This window comes from Oncorhynchus gorbuscha, linkage group LG08 (genome assembly GCF_021184085.1).
Source record: "Oncorhynchus gorbuscha isolate QuinsamMale2020 ecotype Even-year linkage group LG08, OgorEven_v1.0, whole genome shotgun sequence".
In the NCBI taxonomy this organism is placed as follows: Eukaryota; Metazoa; Chordata; class Actinopteri; order Salmoniformes; family Salmonidae; genus Oncorhynchus; species Oncorhynchus gorbuscha.
This window is the reverse complement of record NC_060180.1, coordinates 10,854,729-10,882,216: the sequence shown is the minus strand read 5'-3', so window position 1 is coordinate 10,882,216 and position 27,488 is coordinate 10,854,729. Positions and strand designations below refer to the sequence as shown.

Genomic DNA, 27,488 nt, shown 5'->3' with positions numbered 1-27,488 from the left:
CTCGGGACGTGCTGGACCGTTCACTCATCGATGATTTCCTCCGTTGCCGCCAGGATTCCTCCTCGAGTGCGCCAGGAGGCGCTCGGTGAGTGGGGGGTACTGTCATGTTTGTCATTTATTATCATGTCTTGTCCCTGTGCTCCCCATGCTATTCGTTTCCCTCTGCTGGTCTTATTTGGTTCTTTCCCTCCTTCTATCCCTCTCTCTCCCCCTCCCTCTCTCACTCTCCCGCTCTCTCTTCTCTCTATCGTTCCGTTCCTGCTCCCAGCTGTTCCTATTCCCCTAATCATCATTTAGTCTTCCCACACCTGTTCCCGATCCTTTCCCCTGATTAGAGTCCCTATTTATTCCTTTGTGATCCGTTCCTGTCCCGTCGGTTCCTTGTATTGTATTCACCATGCTGTGATTGCGTTTCGCCCTGTCCTGTCGTGTTTTTGCTGTGATTGTGTATCGCCCTGTCCTGTCGTGTTTTTTGCCTTCATCAGATGCTGCGTGTGAGCAGGTGTCTCTGTCGACTACGGCCTGCGCCTACCCGAAGCGACCTGCAGTCTGTGGCCGCTTCTCCAGTTATTTTCCCCTCTACAAGTCTAGAGGATTTCTGTTATTCCGTTTTGGACTTAAATAAACTCTGTTTCTGTTAAGTCGCTTTTGGGTCCTCTTTCACCTGCATGACACTGAGATCAACCAAGTATCAGGAATCCACAAATTTTCACTTAATCCAGTAGTGGTTTATCCGTGAGAGATTCAGGCACACACACACACACACACACACACACACACACACACACACACACACACACACACACACACACACACACACACACACACACACACACACACACACACACACACACACACACACACACGGCCATGTGTTTGGTAGTTTTCTTATTGTCCATACTGTATATCTTTCATCAGAAAATAACATGACCATTCTGTTTACCTAGTATGAGTATTATTGGTTGGACTGTAATGTATTGGTTCTGAGTCATGTACCTTTATGTCTGAGTAAATCCTACTGCATCTCTCCCCATCTGTGACTGTCTAATGAGCTCTCTCTCAGCACATTATTAACTAGTCTTCCGTGTGTTCCTGCATCCACCTATGTCCTCCTCCTCACTCCAGGTGGACTTCACCAGCAATCTTCAGATATTTTGACCAATCTTTATCTGTTGATTCCTGAGCTGCACTTTATGCACCTTCATCAGATCTCAGGAATTCTGTAGCTGATTGTTTTTTTGGTTTAAGGCCAAAGCACAGTCGTGCTGTAACTAATAATAGTTTGGATTATGAATTTTCCACAATCTCCAAAATATATATGTAATATTATTTACATTTTCTGCAGATGCACTGAAAGAAATAACACTGAAGACTCATCTTTATTGAAAAACAAAAATACAAAAATAAAATGAACAGAAAAATCCACTATATCATTTTTTGAGGGGTATCACTGAAATAAAGTTCTTCACTGCCAAAAATGAGACTCTATTTTTCATATCACAACTGGAATATTTTTGACATTAGCCAGGGTTTTGTGGGGAAACTCTGTCAACACACACACACATACACTGGCATTGAACATCTCTGGAGTTCACAACTTGGAGTTTTAGACCCATTCTTATCTCAAAAATGAACATTCGCAGTGAGATGATATGAAGCTGAAGGGATAATATATAGCCTAAACCATATAGCAGTCTGACCAGCCTATGATAGTGACTGGATAATTCACACACAGGCAGCAGAGGATCAAAACAACCGTAGTTCACTCTTTATATCCGGATGCTAATTGCATCATGAAATTGCCTGTCCATTTTGTGTTACCATTGTATAACAGCTATGTAACAACCACTTGTCACATAGCTATGTATAACCATGAAAAGGCTATCGGCTCAATTATCTGGAATATTATTTGAATGACACTTGGCTGACATCAAGGTTATCAAACCTGGCCTGACATTAGAAATTAATCTCGGTATAATCCCATGCTTATCTGAAATATAGCTCTGCCCTGAATATTTGCATTACAATTGATTAAACGCTGTTTTGTTGATTGGTCATTCAACACCCTTACCTTTTGAACTCCTTCAAACCTTCATATTTGAGAGGCTATACTCAATCCAAAATGAAGTGTGACATCTCTGGATGAATACTGGAGTAATCAGAACATCTTTTGACTGAAGATGAATTTCAGCACCAGTAATTAACACATTGGTACACTGTGCCTGATGAGCATTGCTATTGCATCACACACGCACGCACGCACGCACGCACGCACGCACGCACGCACGCACGCACGCACACACACACACACACACACACACACACACACACACACACACACACACACACACACACACACACACACACACACACACACACACACACACACACACACAGTAGGTAAAAGTACAAGAATGAGCCATGGTGAATTGTTTCTTTCCTTGCCCCGTCACTCTCTATGAAGGCAGATCAGCTTTACAGAGAGGTTTACACATCCACTGGCTCAGAATCGTCACCAGGGATTAACTTTTTATTCTGCCTCAACGCACAGCACTGAATAAACTTCAGACTAAGAAACACAGGCCTTTTAAAATGGAAATGAACAGTGCTGAATCATTTTCCTGCTGTGAGATTTCACCTTGGAATGCTTTTACCCCCCTCCCCACAACCCAAACTGGATTTGTCTCAGAAAAACAAACCTGACAAAGTATAACTCCCCCAAACTCTCACAACAAACTGATTACAACCCTGCATTTATCAGGTTAGAGGATAAAAGGCTCTGCATCACTGGCATTGGCTGTAAACTGCTCCAGCCATTTGTGGGGATAGTAGACACTGCCACGCTCTGATGGGGTTGCTTTCCCTGGCAGTCAGAGGTCTTTGTGGATCAAGCTGGTCTCTTATCTGTCTGGCCTGTATGGTCTAACCCTGCCATCAACCAGCTAACCTCTCCACTGCTGTCTGTCCACTGTCCAGCTGAGCAAAAGACATGGACATACAGTATGGGCCCATGTGTATATACTGCATTAACTTATATAACCACATGCATGTGAATAGTCACGCACACACAAACCCATGCACACACACACGCACGCATGTACAAACACACACACACAAGCACACATATACACACACACTCCAATGAGCAATCTGATTTGAAAAATAAAACACGTACTCTCAGAAATCCATAAGCCTTCACATAGATTCACAAACAGACACATGTATAGACAGAAACTGGAAAAATGAGGACCTAATATAGAAAGTCTCACCCTAGTCTCACCCTAGTCTTGAGGCATTTGCAGGAAAGGTCAATGAGTTTGTTAATCATTTCAAGACAGGCGGTCATATGGCTGACCCCTTTTCACTGCTTCTTCTCTGATAAAGTTAACGGAAAGTACGTGGAGTGTAGCAGACAGTGTTCAATTACTGGCAAATGTAATGTGGTGTTCAGATGTTCAGAGTGGAAACGAGAGATGCCCGACTTAAATTGGTTTTCATAACTGCAAAAACCATTCAGCAGGGCGGATGTACAGAGAGCATGTATGATTTCCAAGACCAACAGTTGAAAATGCATTGAAAATGGTTTCAGGTAAAGTAATACGCTTTGGACGTTTACAGATAATGGCACATTTCCACTTGATGTCTGACGACCCAAATGTGACTGTTGGTCGTTGATGCATGAAGTACATCATGCAGCACGATTCATTTAGCTTGTTTGGCATCAAGTGGATATGTCCTACACATACATAGTTAGCTTTTATCTGGAAACCTCCAATGGTTATTACTACTGCTACATTGACCTCATTGTGGAGATCATTTAAAAAAAAACCTCTGAAAGGGTTGTTGGCAATATGGAGCCTTACCTCCTTATCTACCTACCAATGCCCTGGCCACCTCTATGGTCTGCTTGAAAACCTCTGATGAAAGGTTATTTGATTGTGAAATTCCAAACATTGTGAGTGAAATCAGCAACTCACTAGAGAATATTGGTGTTAATCTGAAAACAAATATTATCTGCATGCACAATTTCACAGGTTAGTGGGTGGGTGGGGTAGGGGGCTGAACCATTCAAAATGAAATAGAAAAGAAAAAAAATCTGCAAAATCTCCATTATGCTTTTTCCCCCCAACATTTGGTTCGAAATTCAAAACAAAAATTGAAGTCCCCACTTCACAGGTACCACAAACACATTTTTCTTCAATCCCCCTCTACCGTCTCCCCCCTCCCCTTCCCCAGAAAGCAGCTGATTGTTCATCACGAACAAACTGAAACAAAAAACGGAAACTCCTCCACTCGCGCCGGCCTATTATCCTTGGTCCCTCCATCCCTGCTGTGTACCCCCAACACACCTGTACACGTCGTTGTGTGCTGAGGGAATGTGTGTGTGTGTGTGTACTCAGAGTTGTGTGGGGTTAGACAGAGGGGAAAAATACACCCATGCTAAACGACTTGGTCAGCAGAGGAGGAATTCCACTCACGTACAAAAAAGGAATAAGACACCAAACTAGCCAACCGTGTTAGCATCACGCCTGTCTTATCAACCTGCTGTCCCAAGCCAGTGACAGGGTCAACCTGGGGTAGTTTATCGGCAAAAGTCTCTCTATATCATTCTGTAATTGTTCTTCAATATACTGCTGTGGTATATCCAAGGCAAGGGGGACTGTTATAATCCTTGGCTGGGTAGACTCACAATGGTAGTTGAGAGGTTGTTTTACAGTAGATACTGTTGCTGTGGCAGCCATGTTTAACTGCATCATCGGTTCACACCAGGTAGCAAAACAGAAGGGGTAAGGGTGCATGGGGTCCACACAAACGTGCTCCAAGCCTGAAAAATGTGGAGGAGTTGTTACAAAAAAAGAAAGACGGTACATCATTCCTGTATTCCTCAACTGAACTTGGTCACCTTTTTGATTCCATATATTTATATCCATATATATTTATATATATTTTTTTTTTACAATTAAAAACACCATGGAGATGACAGACTATTTGGTTTCTTTTGTCTAAGAAGCTTCTCATTTAAATAAATGCATATACATAATATCTCTCTTCATCACTCCATAGACCATCCCTCTGTTCATTCTTCCATACAGTATGCACATTGTTTATTCCATGATATTATTTTTCTCTATTCAGTTTAATCTCATCCCTTTGATGCAGAGCTCTCTACAGTCTTGACTTCAAGAGACTACAGTTGTTTTACTGTAGATCCAGACAGAAAGCTAGGGCCCAGACCTCGTTGTCTCATTGGCAGGGCTGGGCTGAGTCTCTGTGAGGTTCTCTAGGGCTCATTAACTGGGTCTCAGTGGGTCCATTAGGGCTCAAACCCCCTGCTCCTCCACCATTGAGTGTCAGGAAGCACACAGTCTCTCTGGGCAGTTGAGGGGTGGCGCCGACGCTGTCTTCCTGCTTCCTGTGGGCAAGAGCCCTGAGATGCTCCTGGGCCTCCTCTAGGAGAAGGGCCACCTTGTCCTGCTGCTGGCCCCAATAGAGGAGGAGCAGGAGGTGGAGGTAGGGTGCAGCATGATGAGGGAGTGCCCTCCTACTTCCTTACTGGGCATGGTGCTGCAGGTGACTGAGCCAGTAGCTGTTTGCAAACAGGAGACCTCGTCCTTGTGTCCCTGGACAGAGGGGATGATAGGGATGGAGCAGGTCCGGAAAGGAGGAGGGGAAGAGCGGCTTGGACATCTGGGACGCCTGAGGCTCCAGGTGGAAGTAGAGATGTCATGGTCCAGGCCCTGGTCCAGAGGACAGCAGCGCACCTCCACCCTGCTCTCCCACGACGTCTCCACTGACATGGGGGGTTGCATATTTAGAAAGGCATCCTGTCGCGGGTCGCTCCCGGCCCTCACAATCTGACACCTGATGAAGGGAAGAGCGAAAAGAGAGAGAGAGAGATAATTACAATTGCTGTCAATTCCCACGTGTACTTATTTCACTTCAAGAAAAGTTAATTGCTTAAAGTATCATTTCAACTCAATCCTTTAAAGCACCTTCCCAAACAGAACAAGGGTACTCTGTGAGCCAAAATTCACCTTGCCATCTCAGAGGCACGAAGAGCACAAAAATGACAAGATGAGCTTGACATGTCTCTTTCATGTCTTTATCTAGCCGAACACTCTCACTTTGTATGAACTGGATCATGAGTTGGGAAAGTTAAGAGGGAGTTCAGACACTACATTATTGATTTGACACCTTGAAATGGGGATACTTAACTAAATGGAGCATGGCATGAATATTTAGTTCAACAAGAATATGTTTGACGCATCTGAGCATCTAAGATAATTAATGAAGTAATCAGTGATCAACAATGTCCCCATTCACTTTTAGACACGAGATAGTCCACCATTTGTTCCCGACATAGAAATTGCTTTTGTGCTTCATGAGGCACTTTCAAAGTCAAAGTGTTGTGTTGTTGATATCAAATATTGATTCTTTGCTCTCTCTTCTTTTTCTCAAAGGGATCTGGCATAAGCTACCTCACATTACAGCAACACATCCTCTCTGTAATATCAACGTCTCAATTGAGGTACAATCTAGGGCTTGGGGCTCATTATCTTTGTGTAATAATTCATAATCCCTGACAAAGGCTAGCTGCTCTTGTCGCATCAATATTTAACTTTGAGTCACTCTCTTTCTTGTAATAGCCTAATCAGAGATGTAAGCCTCCATCAAGGGGGTTTTCAAAGCTGATGATTCTCTTTTTCACTGAGGTTTTGGAATGAGCCCCAAACGAGCCACATTTAGAAAGCCATATTGGGCCTTGCTCTCCGATAACAGGGATGTCTGTTTCCTAATGCCCACAATAACAGTTGGAGCAAATCTCGTTAGATGTGGGAAATACAATCAGCCTGAAAACATCCCATGCATGCACCCAACAGTGCAAATGTACGACAATGGTGTACAGAATTAAACATTGCAATAGAAAATTGCTCTGTTCATAGATTAGAGGTGAGATTATAGAAGTGTGTTGTACAGTATGTGCTGTACACATACAGTGCCATCGGAAAGTATTCAGACCCCTTGACTTTTTCCATATTTTGTAAGATTACAGCCGTATTCTAAAATTGATTAAATTGTTTTTCCCTCATAAATCAACACACAATACCCTATAATGACAAAGCAAAAACAGGTTTCAATAAATATTTGCTCATTTATAAATATTAGAAAATGAAATATCACATTTAAATACGTATTCAGACCCTTTGCTCAGTACTTTGTTGAAGCACCTTAGCGATTACAGCCTCGAGTCTTCTTGAGTATGACGCCACAAGCTTGGCATATCTGTATTTTGGGAGTTTCTCACATTCCTCTCTACAGATCCTCTCAAGCTCTGTCAGGTTGAACAGGGAGCGTTGCTTCACAGCTATTTTCAGGTCTCTCCAGAGATGTTCGATTGGGTTCAGGTCTGGGCTCTGGCTGTGTGACTCAAGGACATTCAGAGACTTGTCACATAGCCACTCCTGCTCTGTCTTGGCTGTGTGTTTAGAGTTGTTGTCCTGGTGGGAGGTGAACCTTTGCCCCAGTCTGAGGTCCTGAGCACTCTGGAGCAGGTTTTCATCTAGAATTTCTCAGTACTTTCTCCGTTCATCTTTGCCTCGATTCTGACTAGTCTCCATGTCTCTGCCACTGAAAAACATCCCCACAGCATGATGCTGCCACCACCATATTTCAGGTGCCATGTTTCCTCCAGACGTGAAGCTTGGCATTCAGGCCAAAGAGTTTCATCAGACCATAGAATCTTGTCTCTCATGATCTGAGAGTCTTTAGGTGCCTTTTGGCAACTCCAAGCTGGCTGTCATATGCCTTTTACTGAGGAGTGGCTTCCGTCTGGTCACTCAGCAGTCTTGGTGGAGTGCTGCAGAGATGGTTGTCTTTCTGGAAGGTTCTCCCATCTCTACAGAGGAACTCTAAAGCTCTGTCAGAGTGACCATCGGGTTCTTGGTCACCTCCCTAACCAATACCTTTCTCACCCTGATTGCTCAGTTTGGCCGGGCGGCCAGCTCTAAGAAGAGTCTTGGTGGTTCCAAACTTCTTTCATGTAAGAATGATGGAGGCCACTGTATTCTTGGGGACCTTCAATGCTGCAGAAATGTTTTGGTACCCTTCCCCAGATCTGTGCCTCGACACAATCCTGTCTCGACATCATGGTTTGGTTTTTGATCTGACATGCACTGTCAACTGTGGGACCTTACATAGACAGGCGTGTGCCTTTCCAAATCATGTCCAATCAATTGAATTTACCGCAAGTGGACTCAAATCAAGTTGTAGAAACATCTCAAGGATGATCAATGGAAAAAGGATGCACCTGAGCTCAATTTCGAGTCTCATAGCAAAAGGTCTGAATACTTATATAAAAAAGGAATTTTTATTTTTAATACATTTGCTAAAATGTCTAAAAACCTGTTTTCACTTTGTCATTATGGGGTATTGTAAGTAGCTTGCTGAGGATTTTTTTTATTTAATCCCTTTTAGAATAAGGCTGTAACGTAACAAATGTGGAAAAAGTCAAGAGGTCTGAATACTTTCCGAAGGCACTGTACATGATTGTACTTTGTATTTTAATTATCTACATTGATTTATGTAGATATCTACAGTTGAAGTTGGAAGTTTACATACACTTAGGTTGGAGTCCTTAAGACTTGGGTTGGAGTCCTTAAAACTTGGGTTGGAGTCCTTAAAACTTAGGTTGGAGTCCTTAAAACGTGTTTTTCAACCACTCCACAAATTTCTTGTCAACAGTTTTGGCCAGTCGGTTAGGATATCTACTTTGTGCATGACAAGTAATTGTTTACAGACAGATTATTTCACTTCTATTTCACTGTATCGCAATTCCAGTGGGTCAGAAGTTTACATACACTAAGTTGACTGTGCCTTTAAACAGCTTGGAAAATTCCAGAAAACGATGCCATGGTTATAGAAGCTTCTGATAATTGACATCATTTGAGTCAATTGGAGGTGTACCTGTAGATCTATTTCAAGGCAAAACCTTTCAATGCGTCTTTGCTTGTCACCATGTGAAAGTCAAAAGAAGTCATCCAAGACCTTTGCTGCAGGAGGAACTGGTGCACTTCACTAAATAGATGGCGTCATGAGGAATGAAAATATAATATATGAAGCAACATCTCAAGACATCCGTCAGGAAGTTAAAGCTTGGTTGCAAATGGGTCTTCCAAATGGACAATGGCCCCAAGCATACTTACAAAGTTGTGGCAAAATGGCTTAAGGACAAAAAAGTCAAGGTATTGAAGTGGCCATCACAACGCTCTGACCTCAATCCCATAGAAAATGTGTGGGCAGAACTGAAAAAGCGTGCGTGAGCAAGGAGGCCTACAAACCTGACTCAGTTACACCAGCTCTGTCAGGAGGAATGGGCCAAAATTCACCCAACTTATTGTGGGAAACTTGTGGAAGGCTACCCAAAACATTTGACCCAAGTTAAACAATTTAAAGGCAATGCTACCAAAAATTAATTGAGTGTATGTAATCTTCTGACCTATTGGGAATGTGATTAAATAAATAAATGTGTTCTCTCTACTACTATTCTGACATTTCACATTCTTAAAATAAAGTGGTTATTTTGCCCTTGAGTTGCGTTCCCATGCAAAACTAGACAGATAGCTAACAACTACGTCTTCAATAAAACTCCCAAGGCGTGACTTTTCTTGAATGAACATATTGAAAATGTTTATGTTGTGAAACTGCAAAATACAGAAAAGAATATACTTTAGTGTTCAATTCACACCGACATACTGTAGCTGTACATTAAACATTTGAAGTTGCATAAATACAGAGCACGCGCTAAGGTACCATGCATCTGGCATGATGCCAAACCATATAGCTAATTGTTAACCATATGGTAATTGCTCCTTTCATTACTCTAATAATGTATAACCATCTATGTAGAATAACAAAGCATATTACACTAGAAACAGTAACAAAACTACAGTATTGTATATTTTACAATTCGTTTGCATGACGCATGAGCAAAGTAATACAGCTAACGACATACATTAAAGGCATTGCAATTTGTGAGTAAATGCAACCAACATTAATATGTAAGCAACTCTATCAATAACAAGATTATCATCATTAGCTAAATGCTTGAATCGAACTTACAAACAAATATTTTTCCAAGGCTGAAGCGTGACAAGAAATAACTACATTGAAAGACCTGCAACGTAGCGTTGTTTGTAGCTGCTCTATGCGTGCAAAACAAATTCTGTACTTCCTGTTTGCGTCGTCTCTCTAAGTACCAGAAAACGCCACTAGGGGGCAAATAACACCATTGAACACAATGAAAATCCAATTTACCATTGTAATAAAATAATCTGTTACCTTCTAACAGGATGGCAGCACAGTGGTGGTCCTAACTGACCTAAAACAGGGAATTTTTATTAGGATTTTCTGTCAGGAATTGTCAGTGAAACACTAAGTCTAAATGTATTTTGCTAAGGTGTATGTAAACTTCCGGTCTTCAAATGTATATATGGATTTTATGAATGTTTAGATAATACTGTAATGTTTCATTATTGTTTTATGAATGTAAATGACAAAGACACTGGGACAGTAGACATCGAACATTTAGATTTTTGTCATTTAGCAAACGCTCTTATCCAGAGTCAGAACCTGGGATAGTAGTGATCATTTTCCAAATTGATCTGATGAATGAACACGCTATTCCAGCTGAGAAAGCTGGTGGGTGCAGCAAAGCAGGGTCAGGATTGGACCATTCCTGTCAGACAAGAACATTCCAGAGAATTCTTGAACAGACTATTGGCTGGTTCATTCAGGGGTAATATCCTGAATAATTAGGAGCCCATTAAAGATAGACAGAGTAGTCTATTAGAATGTTATAGACCAGAGGAGGGTGAGGGACTTACGATCCAGTCTGGTGGGGCCAGAACAGTCAAGGTCCACCATCAATGCTTCCTTATGGTATTGACCTTGTCAGAGGTATCAATTACAGGGATAGTGACCTTGTCAGAGGTATCAATTACAGGGATAGTGACCTTGTCAGAGGTATCAATTACAGGGATAGTGACCTTGTCAGAGGAATCAATTAAAGTAATAGTGGCCTTGTCAGAGGAATCAATTACAGTAATAATGACCTTGTCAGAGGAATCAATTACAATAATAGTGACCTTGTTAGAGGAATTAATTAAAGTAATAGTGACCTTGTCAGTGGAATCATTACAGTAATAGTGACCTTGTAGTAAGGAGCCAAGTTACATCTCAGGCAGGTACTTTGATACCAGATTTATGCAGAAGTACTGTATCTCCATACACTGTCTGCAACACTTTCACTGCAATGACAGACAGGCATTTTCATAATTCAATTATACCTCTGTGCATTGGAGAAAGCCTTGAGAAATCTGACAGGTGTATCTAAAAATACTGGTTGCAATAGAACACAAGTGGAGTTCTGTGTTGGTGTAGGCCTAAGCCTTTCTGGAGAGATAACAGCAAGTTTTTCTGACAGGCACGGAATGAGAGGGACAGCACTTCTTACTGATTTGTTTTTACTGTTGTATGCAAAACAGGTAGTTTCTACATTCCTCCTCTCTCTCTTCTCTCTCTCTACCTCCCTCTCTGCCTCTTTTTTTTCTCTCACACACGCTCTAGCTCATTGTGTTCTCTCATGTCACCCTTTACCGCAGTGTCTCCATGGCAACTCACTGGAATGGGGATTCTCTCTCTATGTGCTGGTTGTCTGTAAATCTGTAAATAGGTCAGTCAGTCTTTTCAACTAATCATGTGCTCCTGCCTTCAGGGCCAGCTGGAGGCTATGTCTAGCTTCTGGTATGTCAGCAAAGTTAGGCCGTTCACCTGTTATTGCTTATTCTACAAGCACCTGACAGTGGTTTGCACCTAGAGTTGTAGAGTACAGGACAGACTTATATTCTTTGAATAAGGGGTTCCAAAAGGGTTCTTCCACTGTCCCCATAGGATAATCCCTTTTGGTTTCAGGTAGAAACCTATGGGTTCCATGTAGAACCAAACAAAATGATTTTTCCTGCAAAAATAAATAGTTCTCCTATGCGGACACCCTTTTAGGCACCTTCTTTTCTAAGAATTTACAACATCAACCAATTAGTTGACTGGAACATTCCCTGTAACACGACTGACCTTATCCACATGTCTAAAGCACTGCCCTCTTTGTAAAAGTTCCTGCTATGCTGTTATGACATTTCAAAGTCTATCAGTATAACACTATCTATTTCATTGGCAATGATAGTGATATCTTTATTGGTTGAGTCCCCACAGAGTTTGTCTTTTTCAGTGAGTCCTGCCTGGTTTCAAGGTCTTGCTGTTCAGCTTCCCACTGAATCCCTTCACCCGTCACGCACTGACAAACTAAGAGAGAGGAAGGGCAGCGTAGGACCGTCATTAAAAATACAATCCACCCCCGACAGGCCAAGCACTCCATTTGAGCTCACGCCATTTTACTGGAGATCATAACATAACCTCATTTTTTATCTTTGCTCAGCACAGTGAAAAACAAAGCGAAGGAGTAAAAACTAGAGTGCAGTGAGCCTTTCTTTTTTCACTTCTAAAAAAATTCTGCCTCTGAAATTTCTCCTCTTGAAATTAAGTCTAAAGCTTTGCCGAGGCAGCAGCATTCCACGTTCTGGGGCTTTATTTAAGCAATAAGGCATGAGAACTCAAATTATTGTGTGATGACTCTGGACTAAGGGCTGTTCTTAAGCCCAAGGTGAAGCCAATTCTCAATGATTCCCGGGTTCGAAGGCCTTATTGCTTTATAAAATGGTTGCCAACATATACAAAAAAGATGAATGACAAGTTTTCATAAAAAACGTTATTATATTGAGTAATTTTGTTTTATTTGATCCTTCCACCATACAATATAGTCCGGACAAAAGCCAGTTGTTAGTTCTGAAATTGCTAGCCAAATGGGCTGGTTGCTAATTATATCCATTCTATTTGCAACAGACAGAAAACTATGTTTGTTTTACCTTTGTTTCTATTGACATTTCATTGAATATATCGATTATAATGAGCATGATAAATTAATCCGCCTAGCTCAGAGAAGCTGTTATTCTCTTCACATTCATATGCATGCACAGTGGAGATTGCAAAAAAAACTGCAACATTGTTCCACAGGTCTGAGAGGCAGACAGCAAGGTTTGCAAACCCCAACCATTGCAAATCAAATGCTAGCCTAGCAGCATATGGAAATATTTTGTCTGGACACATTTTTCCAGAAGAGATTAAGTTTATAAATTTGACGGCCTACATGTAGGCTCTGCTATCAATCAATCAGCATCCAAACAACCAGTTCTATAATTAGAGAGAGAGAGAGAGAGAGAGAGAGAGAGAGAGAGAGAGAGAGAGAGAGAGAGAGAGAGAGAGAGAGAGAGAGAGAGAGAGAGAGAGCTAAAGCAAGTGGAGGAGAGAAAGCAGACGTCGCCCTGTGGGATTTGGAGAGAGTGACTCTTGTTTAAAGATTACAGGTGGACCCATAAATCAGAGATGAAAGATGTCAGAGGTGTGATGACAGAGGCAGACAGAAGGGCCACACAGCCTGGGATATGAGCCTGGGATAAGAGCCTTGGATGGTAGCCTGGGATAGGCGCCTGGGACAAGAGCCTGGGTTAGGAGCCTGGGGTAGGCACATTGGATAAGAGCCTGGGATGGTAGCCTGGGATAAGAGCCTGGGTTAGGTGCCTGGGATAAGAGCCTGGGTTAGGTGCCTGGGTTAGGAGCCTGGGATAGGCTGGGCTCATTATGCAGCATTCCTCGTCTTCAAAACGGACATTGCAGTGCACTCTCTCTGTTAGAGAATAATGACCCCGAAACCACTGCAGCAAACAGAAACAGTCTGAATGTATAAGTACCTAAACTCTGGGAGTGTGGGATTGTGTAAAATCTGTTTTCCTGTGATATGTTACTATGTCAAACAGCGTTGTTTAATCTTTTACGTTTGGAAAACTTATTGGGGGACAAACTTGTTAACCCTCGCAAGCTGCCGGCCCAGACGGCATCCCTAGCCGCGTCCTCAGAGCAAGCACATACCAGCTGGATGGTGTGTTTACAGACATATTCAATCACTCCCTATCCCAGTCTGCTGTCCCCACATGCTTCAAGATGGCCACCATTGTTCCTGTACCCAAGAATGCAAAAGGTAACAACTAAATGACTATCGCCCCGTAGCACTCACTTCTGCCATCATGAAGTGCTTTGGGAGACTAGTCAAGGATCACCTCCACATTACCTGTCACACTAGACCCACTTCAATTTGCTTACCATCCCAATTCGCCCACAGACGATATACTCGCCATCACACTGCACACTGCCCTATCCCATTTGGACAAGAGGAATACCTATGCAAGAATGGTGTTAATTGACTATAGCTCAGCATTCAACACCATAGTATCCTCTAAGCTCATCATTAAGCTTGAGACTTTGGGTCTGAACCCTGCCCTGTGCAATTGGGCCTGGACTCCCTGACGAGCCGCCCCCGGGTGGTGTATATAGGAAACAATATCTCCACTTCGCTGATCCTCAACACTAGGGCCCCACAAGGGTGCGTGCTCAGCCCCCTCCTGTACTCCCTGTTCACCCATGACTGCATGGCCATGCACTCCTCCAACTCAATCATGAAGTTTGCAGACGACACAACAGTAGTAGGCTTGATTACCAACAACAACGAGTCAGCCTACAGGGAGGAGGTGAGGGCTCTGGGAGTGGTGTCAGGAAAATAACCTCTCACTCAATGTCAACAAAACATAGGAGATGGTCATGGTCTTCGGGACACAGCAGAGGGAGCACCCCCCTATCCACATCGACGGGACATCAGTGGAAAAGGTGGAAAGTTTGAAGTTCCTCGGCATACATATCACTGACAGCCTGAAATGGTCCACCCACACAGACAGTGTGGTGAAGAAGGCGCAATAGCGCCTCTTCAACCTCAGGAGGCTAAAGAAATGTGGCTTGTCACCTAAAATACAATTGAGAGCATCCTGTTGGGCTGTATCAGCACCTGGTATGGCAACTGCACCGCCCACAACAGCAGGGCTCTCCAGAGGGTGGTGCGGTCTGCACGACACATCACCGGGGATAAACTACCTGAAAAACAGCTTCTATCTCAAGGCCATCAGACTGTTAAATAGCCATCACTAGCACAGAGAGGCTGCTGCCTACATACACAGACTTGAAATAATTTGCAACTTTAATAAATTGAACACGAGTCACTTTAATAATGTCACTTTAATAATGTTTACATATCTTGCATTACTCTTCTCGTATGTATATACTGTATTCTATACTATCTTCTGTATCCAAGTCTATACCACTCTGACATTGCTCATCCATTTATTTATATATTCTTCATTCCATTCCTTAGATTTGTGTGTATTAGGTATTTGTTGTGAAATGGTTAGATTACATGTTAGATATTACTGCGCTGTCAGAACTAGAACCACAAGCATTTAGCGCAATAACATCTGCTAAACACGTGTATGTGACAAATCAAATTTGATTTGATGATTTGATTTGAACTTTACCAACACATTCATTCTGAGTTTGCAGAAGTAGTATTCAAGGTGAAGGACACGATGTCCACATTTTCACTATTACTGCTACTGTAAGTTGAATGACAATTGAGATGTAGTCAGTACTAATGTCTCTGACAAACCGACAGTGTAACTTACCCTCTCAATGACTCAATCTCTCTCTCAGATGACTCCAACTCCTGGAGGTGTTGGTAGGCGGGGCCAGAATGTTTGGATCCTCCATTTGGATTTAGTCTTCCCCTGGGTATAGGCAGAGTTCTACGCGGTACTGACCAATGGGTGGCTCTACTTCTCTGGTCTGGACTGTGAGACAGGGAGCCGCTTCTGAAATCAACCACAGGGAAAGGGATCAAAAGTGGATTATTCGATTTTCCGATTTGGTGACACATTATTTAGATAATCCCAAATAGATGCTCTACAGACGGTCATACTATCAACACACAGAGGTGACACGTCATCTATGGTTCCACCTGTTGTGAGCGACCATACCCCCCCAAAAAGTGTCACATACAGTATGTCACACAATTTAAAAAAAATATATATATTTATATCATTGAGTTAGTAAAGCCACATACAAACAGGCAGCTCCAAAATGCAGGTGTTTCAGCCTAGCTCAGTGCTTTCTGTGGTGGTGGGGCAAGCCAGCAGAAGATAGGAGCATTGCACCGTTATTGGCTCAGTGTTCTGTCACTCATGGGGACACTACGTCCCCTGCCTTTAGTAAGGGTAGACATCAAGAATGTGAGCCCTTTGGGTCCTGCCATAGACTTAGATTAGAAGTGCCCTTCCAAGAAAGCTCAAGGTCATTGGCCACAGATAAAATTACGTCAAATTTTGTTATAGCTACATTAGCTTTGTGTCATGCCCTGACCTTAAATATCCTTTTTATGTCTCTATTTGGTTTGGTCAGGGTGTGATTTGGGGTGGGTATTCTATGTTATTATTTGAATAGATTATTTGTATTTCTATGTTTTGGCCGGGTATGGTTCTCAATCAGGGACAGCTGTCTATCGTTGTCTCTGATTGAGAACCATACTTAGGTAGCCCTTTCCCACCTGTCTTTGTGGGAAGTTAACTTTGTTTATGGCACATAGCCTTTCGCTTCACGGTTAGTTTTGTAGTGTTTATTGTTTTGTTCGGTGTCTTTTCTAATAAAAAGAATATGTACGCACACCACGCTGCACCCTGGTCCTCTTCATTCAACGGCCGTGACACTTTGATTGGACTCTTAGCTTGCAGGCATCATCATAAATCAAGTAGACAATCTACTGGCAAATCCTTTTTAATCCTTGTAATATGAAGATAAATAATGAAGATAAATTGTATCGGTGCTCATCGGCCATTGGAATTAAGCATTACACAACAAGTGGGAAATCGCTAATTCGACAATGAGTTGTTTGGAAGGAATCGGTGACGGTGGCTAACCGCAAGCATTGCAACTGGGAAGTGGGGAATAAACACACTCTGACTGGGAAAATACGTTTTGAACTGTCATCCCAACTCGGAATTGTAAATATTTCTCTTTTTTTGATGACAAAATTTGCCAATGAAGGACCACCCCCGCGCCACAAGGTGAGTCCAAAATGCCTTGTATGCTGCTGCATAAATGATGTAATATGCCAGGAAGATATGGTCAGCCATATCAGCTATGTTTTTTAAATAAAGGCAGTAAATGAGGCTGAATTAATTGTTTCGCTGCCACTCAAGGCTCCACTGATAGCCAGGTAAGGATTCACTCCATTGTACTTAAAAGAAAGCTCTGCTGTTGGGACAGGTTTATGTAGTCTCTAACAGTTTGTGGGCACTGCTTGTCACTGTTATAGTGCAATTAATGTATTGTTTAGTGTTTAGTTGTGTAGTGGCTTTGCTGGAATGCATCTAATTGTTTTGTTTTGAGTTTGCCTCACCACGATTTACATGCTAAAATCGCCACTGTCAACACAGTATCTATTGATAAGCAAATGCTTTCTAAGGTTACGGTTACGGTTAGGGTTGATACCTCGTCAGTTGTACAACTGAACGCCTTCAACTGACATGTGTCTTCCGCATTTAACCCAACCCCTCTGAATCAGAGAGGTGCGGGGGGTTGCCTTAATCGATATCCGGTGACTGGCCCAATGCTCTAACCACGAGGCCACCTTAGGATAAGGGTTAAGGTTAGGGTTAGGATAAGGGTTAATGTTAGGTTTAGGGCTAGGGTTAGAATAAGGGTTAATGTTAGGTTTAGGCTTAGGGTTAGAATAGGGGTTAATGTTAGGGTTAGGATAAGGGTTAAGGTTAGGGTTAGGATAAGGGTTAATGTCAGGTTTAGGGCTCGGGTTAGTGGATAGTTAGTTGAAATGTTGTTGACAGTTTTTTGAACATCTACTGCACATCTACTGAACATCTACAAACCATCTACTTGGGACTATCCAAATGAGGTGCTACCCTCTGTTGTGAGCCATCACATGGCTGTGAATGAGAAGATGTACCACCAGGAGTTCCCCATCCAGAAAATGAACAACTTGAACAGTAAATTGAACATCACATAGTTACAAGGCGCTCGCTACACAGAGGGACCACATAAACTGCTAAAGACAGGCTATTGGACAAGTGTGGCTGATTGCCAATCCATCTAGGAGAAAAGGAATCGTGCCATTTCTCCAGTCAATTAAACTTGAGTTTCCCCTGTCATACAACCTTTGTGTCCCTCTGCTAACACATCTCCTGTTTCTTGCTGCAGTGTGAGTTTCCGCGTTTCTGCAGTGTGTTGACATGATTGGGGTTTGGGGTGGGAAGTCATTGATTAGTCATGTGCAGTGAGGACTTTGAAAACTTCTCTCTGTGTGCCAGATCATATCTTTATTGATCGTTTAACCCCAGTATACATGAAATGCTTATAGACAAGTGAAGACTATTTGATTTGATGCTAGATAAGTCTTGTAACTAACCAGCTGCCAAAGTTGTGGGGATAGAACAAAGCGATGGCCAATAATAATGATAACAGTCATTTATTACATTTCTATAGCACTTCAAAAGCAAAAAAACAAGCAACCTATGTAACATCATGAGTAGCCTAGCTATGGTTAGTGAGATCAACCAATACATCGTCATGAGTAGCATAGCTATAGTTAGCCATCTCAAACAATAGAGGCCAAGTCTTTGAGTGCATGCATCCTCCAAGATGGAGAGGGACAGTTCATGGCTTGATCAGAGGAAGGTGGTCAGGGAGATGGTTGATGAAGAGTCTGGTGATGATCTTGTACAGGGCTACTCTGGATACCAGCCTGTCATGTAGTTGCTGGACCTCCTTCACAATGTATGGCATTCACGCAGGTGATGTCTCAGCATACCAGGGCGCCAGAATGCTCACCACACACAGTTCAGAGTAGTAGCTAGTCATTCTCATGATGAGCCCTCTACCCCAGCACTCCAATTCCTCTCCTCTCAAGCTTCAGGTGACTCTTCAATCTATGTTTTCAAAAGATCAGGAACCAGCAGCCAGGTGAAACAAAAAAGCTGGTGCATTGTTCAGATGCATCACTCCAACAAAAACAATCAGCAAAGCCAACAACAAAAAATGACCTGCCAGTCTATCTGCAAATCTGTGGTTCAAAACCACCAGAAATATGCAATAAAACTCAAAGTTCAGAAAAAAACAGGTGATACAAAAACCCAGAATTAAAAACACTTAAACGTAACAAAACATTTACAGGCGCTTTCCACTAAGGCTGCTTCTAGAGCACCATGGTAACTACAGTTCAAGGGTTCCCTCGACACAAAATCCACTCAAGAGCTTGTCAAGTTTCAAGCTATTTTGGAAACATATCTTCACTTTAATTTGCTGAAAACTTGATCCAAATCCTCCCTAAACCAGCATAAGTGCATTCATACAAACTGACATGATCCTATAGGCATCACTTATGGCAAGGGCAAGGACTGTAAGCAAACAAATTACAATCCAGCCACCAACAAAACCAGAGGGGGAATCAAATTGTTGTTGGAGCTTAACATTTAAGAAAGAAGGCGGGTGTGGATTAAGCCAAACAGACACAAAAGGATTTGGTTATCTGTAATCCCAACAAACAAACACTGGCGCAACACACACACACACACACACACACACACACACACACACGCACGCACACACACACACACACACACACACACACACACACACACACACACACACACACACACACACACACACACACACACACACACACACACACACACACTCTGACAAGGAAAGGGGTATCTCTATAGCCACCATAATGCGCTTGTAATTATGCAGGCAGGTAGGTGGCTGGGGAAATTCACAATGCTATATGAGTGAGTGTGGTTTCTCTACTCCTGAAATCATGTGAAGTCAATAGCATTCCTTGGGTCCCAGCTCGCATGCAGCTCACTGAATACAAGTGGAATACGAAAGCAGGGAATACCACTGAGAAGTTAATGATGGATATCGGGTTTCTGAGTGAGAGAGATCAGCTTGACTGTGATTGGACTTCATTGTAATGCGAAGGACTAGTTGTTCCCAGAGATGGCTCTCGCTGTTCCATTACATGGGATTCACATGCCAAGGCTGTTGCCATAAAAGCCCCATAGAATCACGACTTAGAATCACATAAAAAATCACATAGAATCACATTTGAATCATATGGGCTTTCAGATAATGTAAGTCCACAGAGTTATACATCTATAGCCCACAGTATATACAGTATGTATTCTTCCAGGATGCTAATGTAGTATAAAGAGTTAAGCCACAACAGAGCTTTCCATTAGCACAGTATTCTACAATGTGGAAATGAACTCATTGTAATACAGAATTGGCTCTTAAAGAACATGGCATGTGGTTGGAGTCAGATCTCTGACTCTTCACTGGCATGTTCAGCCCGGTTACAGATATGCACATTAACATGTTTATCGCCAATTGTAATTAGTCTCATTCTTTGTTTAAAGCGTTCAATAAATCTAAAATAATCTTAGGCTGCGCGGTAATGTGGTTAATTCAATTTCTCTCTTCACTGAGTCTCAATGAATTACTGCAAGGGACATTGAACTTCCACAGAGAAGTGTTCATCATTCAGGCAACTGAGTTCTATGTGAGGAAATCATACCTGTAATTTTTTTCTCTGCCTGGACCTCTGGAGTTGTTGGTAGGGGTGGCGTTGCACTGGGCAAATCTGGACTCCCAGACAGCTCCCTCATGTGGCTGGGAGGACCTCTTACAATACTGAAAAATCAACAAAGATGTAAATGTACTTATGTGCAGGTTATAACCTATAACACGGATCATATTATACGGAACATATCGATTATACAGATACTATTGCATGTTTATGCATACAATACAATTAAGTTTTAACTACGCAGATAGCTAAAGCACACATTTTCAGTATGGAATGGTCATGTTCCTTTGGAGTCACATCTAAAGATGAATATTACTTGTATACACGACTCAGTATGCTCACACACCTTCACCCTTTGAGCTCCACAGCGTGAGGTAGACTGTTGCATGACAAGAGAAGAATGATGACAGGAATTTCAACGGCCTTCCTGCTCTTTGTCTATCCACTCCTCCTTCCATTTTACTGTGTCAATGAGTGAGAACGGAAGAGGATGTGAAGGAGAAGTAGAGCTATTCATCTCAGAGGAGTGCAGATAGTTGATAAAGGATTGGTGTAGAGGAGCAGAGTCAGTATAATTGGACACTATTCTCGGACAGACAGCGGATTAACCCTAGGAAGTTTCTGGTACCACAATCCACAATGGCATGTGCAGCACTACACCAGGAACCATGCATTAATCCAAGATAAATGATATTAAGTCATTTCTCAGATTTTACTGTTGTTGTCCAAAGCCTGGAGCGTAAGCATCATTTAAAGGTAATTCCTCACACTGCAAGCCATTACAGATAATAAAGTTGCAATAATGAATTCGCTGACACAATTGAAATATTACTAGTTCAAACATAAATGGTGCCAATATGGGTGTAAGAATCAGGGTTAAATAGATGCACTCATGCATCCAACCAGGTTAACTTGTTGGCAAGCTCATTTAACAGTACATGCAGACAGGACTATCAAGAATGACAGAGAAAGCTATTGGAGTTGTTTCAACCGAGAACTGGATGAGTCCTTAATGTTTAGACTACATATGCCTCTGAACCATCTTTTAACCCACTAGAGTCTAATCAAAATCTGTCAGTTTAAACTAGTGATATCAGTCCACCCCATTCTGTCGTGCTTCCCATTCTGCCGTGCTTCCCATTCTGTCGTGCTTCTGCATCTGCAGTGAAAGGTGGCAGCGCTAGAGCAGTCTTTGTCAGGTCGTGAGACATCCCAAAAATCCGTCTTCTCACAAAAACGTCTGTAGCGTCCAAATTATTATGTCCCCTCTATGGAAAGACGCCCACAAGCCTCACAAGACTCGTCTGAAGGTCCCCTGGTACCAGTTAAACACATTTATGGAAGTAGATATGGAGATAGTTTAGTGCCAAAAATGAGCAGTTAAATATGTGTAAAGACTTTAAAAAAAAACATCCTGATCTTTCTTATATCTCTCAGATATAGGATGGACAATTAAGAACAAACTTCCTTTAGCTTTTTTGGGGGGGGATCATCTGTTTTTCCATGTAGTGAATCTTTTATTCAATGCTTGTATGGGATAATAGCAGTAAGCCCAAATTCAATGTTTCAGGTTCCAAATCAAATAACTTAATGATCCTTGGTCTGACCTTTCCTAAAACAATTCCATACGTTAGCTTAGTAGAACCCCCACACCCGGCTTAGACAGGGCATAGGGGTTTTAAAATCTCCAGTGTGCACATTGGCATGACCAACATGAGAGACCTGTAACATGTAGGTCTACTAAAGTCACTATTAAAGAGAGCACTTGAAGTTTCTTGACTTCAAGGACCCTTTCAAAACAGTTTCTGAACAGCAAGAAAGTGACCTTCAATAATTTCTTGCAGATATTCTATGGCTTTCTCATTCTTTTTACATGACATCTATGGTTCCTAATACTGTGCCCTCTTCCTGTCCATCCACGGTGCCTACTACTGTGCCCTCTCCCTGTCTACCCTCTTCCTATCCACTGCTGCCAGGGCTGACTTTGTCCTTTTGATAGTGAAACAGCATCAGTCCTGACTAAGTGAAACAGGATAGTGAGCTTATTAGCTAGACTCTTGCAGTCTGTTCCTCGTCCTGAGCTGATCTTACTTTTGTATACTTGGACCATGGACTCATATGGATCCTTGACTTCTACCTGGTAACCAATCAATGCTGATACATTCATCGTAGCATTAACAAGGAGGTATGGCTTTCAAATACACACATTTAATGAATGCCACCAGATTGAAAAGGTTACTATAATTCAAATGTGATTTTGAATGGATCATGTCTAATGAATGTTTTGTTGTACACTTTAGCAAAATATTTATTTTCAAGTTGATGCTAATAAAGTGTTATATCATTTCAATTACTGTCAGAAATCTAGAGACTAGATAGGGAGAAAAGACATGAGGATGCATGAGAAAATGTGACATGCTCTCACACAATGGGACTATGATATTTCTTATTTCAAGTACAAGACAGCAAAATAGAAAGAGCTTCGGGGTATTAAAACTAACACAAGGAAGAGTTGCAGAATGTCTGCTTCGGAAAAAGAGAGAGAGAAACTCATGGTTTTAAAGCTTTTAAAAGAGATCCAGACATGGCAGCAGACACGCTTCACCTCCCCAGTAATCCTCCAAAACAGGACTTCCAGACTTCCACCAGCCATCCACAACAACACTGCACCTCTTTTTAAGCTGCCACTCTGTCGCCCTGTCACTCATCACTCAGCTTCCTGTATCCTGCTCTGTCATCAAGTGCTTGCGGGATGAAACGTCTTGACACACTCCACCATGTAGATGTTAAGCAAATTGCTAATTAATATTTAGCCTGGCAGAGAACATTAATTAATTATTCCCAGATGTGAAAAAAAGATGTAAAGTTAGCTGTTGCACGGGGGTACGGAATGTGACGTAAACTTGACTGAGGGTGGAATAAATCACACAGGAGAAGGATCAATTAACACTGGATGGATGGCATTACTAACTAATTCCTGATGATGCAGAATTGAATAATGTCTATATGTGTGATGTAACTGAAGCAAAGTCTAGGGTCATAAAGTTAAAGTTAATTTGTTATGCATCCTGACTGAAAACCCACAAATACAGGACAGGATACTCACAACAAATATACTGTTAAACCTTTGGTCTTCAGATCAAAATTAGGACAGCCTATACACAAGACTGCTCGCCCAATACCAATATGCTTTTCTTTAGAACTCATCCAATTGACAAAATAGGCAGCAGATGTGTGCTGCAGTCAGTCCACTAGCTTTGCTTCTTTTAAGAACCAATCAGAAGCTTTGCTCCTTTTCAGAACCTATCAGAATCTTTGCACAGAGCCAAATACCTTAACACTGCTTCATGAAATCAACCCAGGTATTCATCTCAATAAGAGAGGGGTTATGCAACCCGTAATATATGTGGTGAGGCCTGCATGTTGATGTCGCGGCTGTGGCTGTTATGGCACAGCGGGGAGCGTGTTAGTGTAATGGATGTTTTAATCTAGGAGAGATAGGGCCACCATCCGCCTGCGGGTTTCATCTGCACACCACCCAGATTAGAACCAGCATTTAGGACTTGTATTGTGCGAAGGTGTCGTCTGGACCATTTATTTTCTTCCCCTAGCAGAATACTGTAGCCTGAGGGGTGAGCCATCATGAAGCGAGGGATGAGCCATCATGAAGCGAGGGATGAGCCATCACGAAGCGAGGGATGAGCCATCATGAAGCGAGGGATGAGCCATCACGAAGCGAGGGATGAGCCATCATGAAGCGAGGGATGAGCCATCACGAAGCGAGGGATGAGCCATCACGAAGCGAGGGATGAGCCATCATGAAGCGAGGGGTGAGCCATCATGAAGCATAGCACCTCCACAAAGTGCTGCTGCAGATAGGAAGAAAAGGGCAGCCTTGGTCACAATTGATTTATAAACAGACTGCGAGACGCTAGAGCAATTGTATCATTTGACAATGAGTAGGGGGTTGAAGGGAGTAGAGGTGTGTGTGTGTGTGTGTGTGTGTGATACTATCATTTACTCCACCACCCACCCCCCAGCGCAGGCATCCATGTTGTGAAATCCTGGTAACCGATAGCTTGCAGATAAAAATCTATATCAATATATGTGTGGGTAGGCACAAAAGAAACAAATAGCATGCATTAGCATAAGTTCCCAATAGACTCCAGAGGAAATAAAACCGTCTAGAAAGATACATTGACAACAGAACAGCCATATTCTGTTATTAAAGGCGCAGTGCAGTCAAAAATGTGACTTCCCTGTGTTTTATGTATATATACATGTTCACACTATGCGGTTGTAATAATACTGCAAAATTGTGAAAAAGATGATAATGCCCTTTTAGTGTAGGAGCTGTTCGAAAAGACCGACTGAAATTACCGCCTGCTTTGGTGGGATGGAGTTTTGCCCTGTCTTGTGACATCACCAGGCGGTAAATTAGTTAATAGACCAATAAGAAAGAGAGTTCCAAACCTCTCTGCCAATAAAAGCAAGCTTTCAGTTTCCCCCTCCCCAGGCAGACCAATCCCAGACAGTCCTAGCAAAATTATTGCTTGAGAAATTGCTCTTTGTTAATAAGTTATTCTTGTGTCTTTTTGACCATTTTAATGGAAAACAATCACAGTAAGGTACTTCATATTGATATTTAGATAAAAACGGCTGCATTGGACCTTTAAATCAAATGACAATAGTATCGAGTTTAATCCAAAATCAACATAGTAATACCAGGATTCTGTAACAAGATATGTGTGTACTACATGTGTGTACTACAGTCCTGCAAGCCACACCCACTTCACGCTCGCCACATCAATTCCGAGCCCCACCCGATACTCGACATCAGGACAGACCCACCGCTTGGAATTGTTCCGAGAGCCGAACCGTTACATGTCATATTACATAAATGTATTTAATTGTTTTTATGACTCCAGAGTAATACACTTGATTTGTAATTATTTTCATTAGTCTATTATTACTATTCTCCTTACCTGTATATACAGTATATATTTTTTTTTATTGATTTATTTGACCTTTATTTAACTAGGCAAGTCAGTTAAGAACACATTCTTATTTACAAAGACGTACCTACCCCGGCCAAACCCGGACGACGCTGGGCCAATTGTGTGCCGCCCTATTGGACTCCAGATCACAGCCAGATGTGATGCAGCCTGGATTTGAACCAGGGACTGCAGTGACGCCTCTTGCACTGAGATGGAGTGCCTTTGAATTAATGTAATAATTAACTGATAATTAACTGCATTATCAAAAACAAATAGACTTCCGTGCTTGCAGGCTGTGTAACCATCTACCACGTTGTTGTCCTTCCAAACTGGGGATTTCACTCATGGAGCACCTTTTTGACAATGGTAGTGTAGACTATTCCCTTATCATAACCTTTATTTGTACTTTTCCAGGTAGTATTTTATTCAGATCCCCAAGCAGAAGTTACTCTTCCTGGGTTCCATGCAAAACATAAAACATGACATAATATGCAATGTTTTACTTGCTATATTGTATTTACTTTGCCGCCAGGTACCTTCTCACCTCATTTGCTCACATCGTATATAGACTTGTTTATACTGTATTATTGACTGTATGTTTGTTTTACTCCATGTGTAACTCTGTGTCGTTGTATCTGTCGAAATGCTTTGCTTTATCTTGGCCAGGTCTCCATTGTAAATGAGAACTTGTTCTCAACTTGCCTACCTGGTTAAATAAAGGTGAAAAAAAATACAGAACATCAATAGACAAGAACAGGTCAAGGACTGAACTTCGGTGCCTCCGCACATTGACTGTACCTGTACTTCCTGTATATCGTCTCGCTATTGTTATTTTACTGCTGCTGTTTAACTACTTGTTCCTTTTATTTCTTATTCTTATTCGTATATTTTTTAACTGCATTGTTGGTTACGGGCCTGTAAGTAAGCATTTCACTGTAAGGTCTAAACCTGTTGTATTCGGTGATTGTGACAAATACAATTTGATTTAATTTCGTTTGATTTTGAACTTCACAAATTTAATAACAGAAAAAAAGGTCCTACTGACAGTTACACCCATTGCTGACAATTACCCACACATCAGTACATATACATGTGCCTAAGAGGTCATTAGGTCAGATAGGGGTGAGGCATTATGCTATAAAGTGTTGTTTTATTTGTTTTTAAAGCAACAATTTACAGTCTAAGTTGACACCAAGAAGTTTAGTCTCTACACTTGACATGTTTTACAATAGAGAAGTTTCCATTAAATAACAGCCTCTGTTCTATTGGATAGATAGCCATGATATGGCAGAGGACGTAAAGCCATAACACATATGTTTTGTCAATAACAGATTATGGTCAATATTATCAAGGGCTACACTGAAGTCTAACAATACGGCTCCCACAATCTTCTTATTATCAATTTCTTTCAGCCAATAATCGATCATTTGTGTCAGTGCAGTACATGCATATACGTGCCCTTCTCTATAAGCATGCTGAAAGTACTGTATGTCGTTAGTTTATTCACAGAGAAATAGCATTGTATCCGGTCAAACACCATTGTCTCCAGAAGTTTGCTAAGAGCCGTCAGTGAAGCTGATTGGTCGGCTGTTAGAACAAGTAAAGGGCACTTTACCATTCTTGGGTAGTGGAATGACTTTAGCTTCACTCCAGGTCTGAGGACAATCACTTTTCTCCAGGCTCAAATTAAAGATATGACAAACAGGAGTGGCAATATACCATCCTCAGTAGCTTTCCATCTAAGTTGTCAATATGAGGTGGTTTCTCATTATTGATGAACAACAATTTCCCCACCCTTCCCACACTTACTTTACATAATTCAAAATTGCAATGTTTATCTTTCC

The 27,488-nt window shown here is 41.9% G+C and overlaps 1 protein-coding gene across 2 annotated transcripts in view; it reads right to left on the bottom strand.

Moving 5' to 3' along the window:
- Nucleotides 1–1,366: 1,366 nt before the first annotated feature.
- LOC124041182 (pro-neuregulin-3, membrane-bound isoform-like) overlaps nucleotides 1,367–27,488 on the bottom strand; it is a 448,412-nt gene continuing 422,290 nt past the window's right edge. For both annotated transcript variants that reach the window (XM_046358455.1, XM_046358456.1), the window contains exons 7-9: nucleotides 20,636–20,751; nucleotides 15,675–15,860; nucleotides 1,367–5,862 (exon numbers count right to left, since the gene is read on the bottom strand). In XM_046358455.1, the coding sequence (XP_046214411.1) occupies nucleotides 5,451–5,862; nucleotides 15,675–15,860; nucleotides 20,636–20,751 (714 nt within the window). In that variant the 3' untranslated portion in view covers nucleotides 1,367–5,450. The remainder of the gene's footprint in view (nucleotides 5,863–15,674; nucleotides 15,861–20,635; nucleotides 20,752–27,488) is intronic.